General features: G+C 54.1%; 1 protein-coding gene across 1 annotated transcript in view; it reads left to right on the top strand.

Annotated features, from left to right (window-relative positions):
* The first annotated feature begins 2,867 nt into the window (after positions 1–2,867).
* The window catches only part of TAF8 (TATA-box binding protein associated factor 8), a 13,357-nt gene continuing 13,010 nt past the window's right edge, over positions 2,868–3,214 (top strand). The window contains exon 1 of the mRNA XM_057386927.1: positions 2,868–2,931. Within this exon, the coding sequence (XP_057242910.1) occupies positions 2,872–2,931 (60 nt within the window). The 5' untranslated portion in view covers positions 2,868–2,871. The remainder of the gene's footprint in view (positions 2,932–3,214) is intronic.

Here is a 3,214-nt window from a genome sequence, read left to right as displayed (position 1 = left end):
TCACCCWAAAAAAACCATCCCACCCCAAAAAAACCACGCCAGGATTCCTTCCCTTCCCCCTGSCYGGWGCAGGCACCGCCCTGCTGTGGTTCMTGTGGTCACAGGGGYGTTTTGTCACCCCAAAGTGGCWGCTCYGGGGCCACCAACACCTCCCTGATGGTGACACCGCCAGCTCTGCTGCCTCCCCTGCCATCCCCAACCCCTGAATTTAAAAAAAAAATCCAGGAATGGGCTCCTGACAGCCAAATGTTGGTGCAGGGTAAAAAAAATTGATAATTCCATGATGGATGGGAGCACTCAGAGCTCGTCCACGTCACCAAACTCACCAGGAATTTTTTTTCTGAATCAAATTCTTCTGCCATGGAATAAATCCAGGGAGAAAACTCCAAGATTTTCGCTTCCAGAGCCTTTAGAACCATAAATTGCCAACAATTCGACAAGGAAATAATTTTTTCTCAAATATATATAAAAAAATTCTCAGAACTGAAAATAAAATATAAAAATTAACAGCCAATTAACAGCCCCCATGGCTTTAAACTCTCCGTGTTGCAATACTCGTTCCTTCAAGGCACAACCTGATGTCCAGATGGGAAAAAAAAACCCCACATATTCCCAGAAATTCAGTTTATTCCCTCCTGGCCCAACAGCAGCTCCCAGAGCACATCAGGTGTTTCTCAAAGTGCACCCCAAAACCGCTCGGATTTTGTACTCTGAGGAATTTTAGGAGCTTTTCAGTGTAAAGTGGATTTTTTTTGGGATCCTCGCAGCTGAGGGGTGTGAAAATCGACATGAATTCGCTTGGGTTTGGGAATGAAGCGGCTCAAAAATCAGAATATTTCGGTCCCTTGGTGCCCTCTGCTGGCAGCGGGGCTGGGACAGCGAGGAAATCCCAAAAATGAGGGAGCAGCAGCTCCATCCTCTGCTCCAGCCGGGAAACCCCAAAAAAGAGGGAGCAGCAGCTCCATCCTCTGCTCAACCCCATCCAGGGAACAACTCTGAGAAACCACAGCGGGATTTCAGGGACAGGAGAAGCTTTCCTTGGAAAAATTCCCCGCTGGAATTCGCACTCTGAGAGTTTTTTTTTGCATCTTGAAAATTCCTCCCTGCTCTCTGTGCCTGTGGAGTCTTTGRGGAAATGGAATTGAAATTCCAGATGGGACCACAGAGGAAAAAGAGATGGACACGAGGTGCCARCTGGGTTTTACTTCCAGATTTGATGCCTTTCAAATTGGATTCATAGAATCAGAAAATCATGGAATTGTTGAGGCTGGAAAATCGCTTTGGGRTCGYYGAGTCCAAGCTGTGCCCRATAAYCCAGGTGACCCCTCCAGGGCTGGGCACYCCRAMYCTCCCTGGCAGCCCCTTCCCAGGCCTGGCCGCCCTTTCCATGAGGAAATTCCCGCTGATGTCCACCCTGAGCCTCCCCTGGCCCAGCCTGAGGCCGTTCCCTCTCCTCCTGTCCCTRTTCCTGGGATCAGATCCCAAATCCCCYCCGGCTGYCCCCTCCTGTCAGGGAGTTGTGCAGAGCCACAAGGTCCCCCCTGATCCCCCTTTGCTCCAGGCTGAGCCCCTTCCCAGCTCCCTCAGGATTCTCCAGACCCTTCCTCAGCTCCCTCAGGAATTCTCCAAACCTTTCCTCAGCTCTCTCAGGAACTCTCCAGACCCTTCCCAGCTCCCTCAGGATTCTCCAGACCATTCCCAACTCTTTCAGGATTCTCCAAACCTTTCCTCAGCTCTCTCAGGAACTCTCCAGACCCTTCCCAGCTCAAAGTCCAGAGTCCCTGGATCCCTGAATTTCCCAAGGCCTGGCCAGACGGGGTTTTGGAGCACTCTGGGATAGGGGAAAGTGTCCCTGTGGCTGTGTGGGGACAAAATAATTTCTGTGGCACAYCCCAGAACAACACCCTGGGTAGAAAACAAAGCAATGCCTCGACTCTCTGACATTAAAAACGTCGGAGAGTTTTTGTTTTTGCGCAATTTCGGTGACAGTGTTGTCCCCAAGCACACCAGGCAGGAGATGTCAGCCCAGMAACCCCTTTGCCTCCTACCTTTGCTGTTCCAGAAGTTTCCTTTGCCTCAGCTCGGAACAATCCCGCTGCACCTCACATTTCCCAGCTTTTTCATGGATTTTGCAGCTGAAACCCAGCAGCACGCAGGAGCCAGCCCCAAGACCTTTAATTCCCGGTGTGGCAGCTGTTGTTTACATCTCTTTTTCCCCCTCTCGAACTCAGCAATTGGTTCTCGAAGGCAGAGGTGGCAGCTGYAGCCCCGTGGTTTCCTGTCCCGTCCTCCCCGAGCGCTTTGGGGACAGCAGAGCTTTGATCTCGGTAGCACAGCAGGAAACCCTCGGGGCTGCCATGGTTACGGGGCTTTTCGAGGGGTAAAAATGACTTTTTTAGTAAATCATTTCCAAGTGGGAGCGCGATGCCGTGGAAGGGGGTTTGGATCTGGGCTCTTTGCGAAATGGGGGATAAATCGCGATTTTCTCAAGTGTTCTTTTGAGACTAATCAGCCGGAAAGGAGAGTTAATCAGTGGAGCCGGTACATCCGTGGTGCAAGGACATCCTGGAATTATCGAGCTCCAGGGATGCCATAAATCACAATGTCAATGGAGACTTTGCCGATTTGGTAAAGTCCCTGTGTCCTGTGGAATCCCAGAATGGTTTGGGATGGACGGGACCGTAAATCTCATCTCGTTCCGCCCTCTCGGGATCCAGATGTGCCCCGGGAGATGACAGGGGGGCGGATCCAGATGTTGTTCCTCCCCCGCCAACACTACAACTCCCACAATGCCACGCGTCAAACCCCGCCARTACTACAACTCCCATAATGCCTCACGCTTCCGCCCCCCCGCYCCGCCTTACTTGGCGCATGCGCACAGCTCCATATGGCTCCAAGATGGCTGACACAGCGTCCGGGGGCTCCGGCACGGTAACGGCGGTTCATCCCCGGGGCGCGGGGCGGCGGGGGCGGGTTCCCGGGCGGAACCGRGCGGGGCGGCAGCGCTCTATCCCCCCGGGGCGCGGAGGAGGCCTCGGCCAGGCTGCGGAGCGAGGAGGCGGCGGGTGGAGAGAGGGAGGCGCTGATTGGCTGGAGGGCCTGAGGGGAGGGGGGATGTGATTGGCTGAGGATGGTGCGCTGGGATTGGTCGGCGAGGGGCGGTAGCGGCGCGTGGCGGGGGTGGTCCTTAAAGGGGCCGCGTCCCAAAGGCGCC

Source organism: Malurus melanocephalus, unplaced genomic scaffold (genome assembly GCF_030028575.1).
Source record: "Malurus melanocephalus ecotype Western Australia unplaced genomic scaffold, MMel_1.1 scaffold_1099, whole genome shotgun sequence".
Classification (NCBI taxonomy): domain Eukaryota; kingdom Metazoa; phylum Chordata; class Aves; order Passeriformes; family Maluridae; genus Malurus; species Malurus melanocephalus.
The sequence above is the reverse complement of the archived record's forward strand: the minus strand, read 5'-3'. Positions and strand labels throughout refer to the sequence as shown.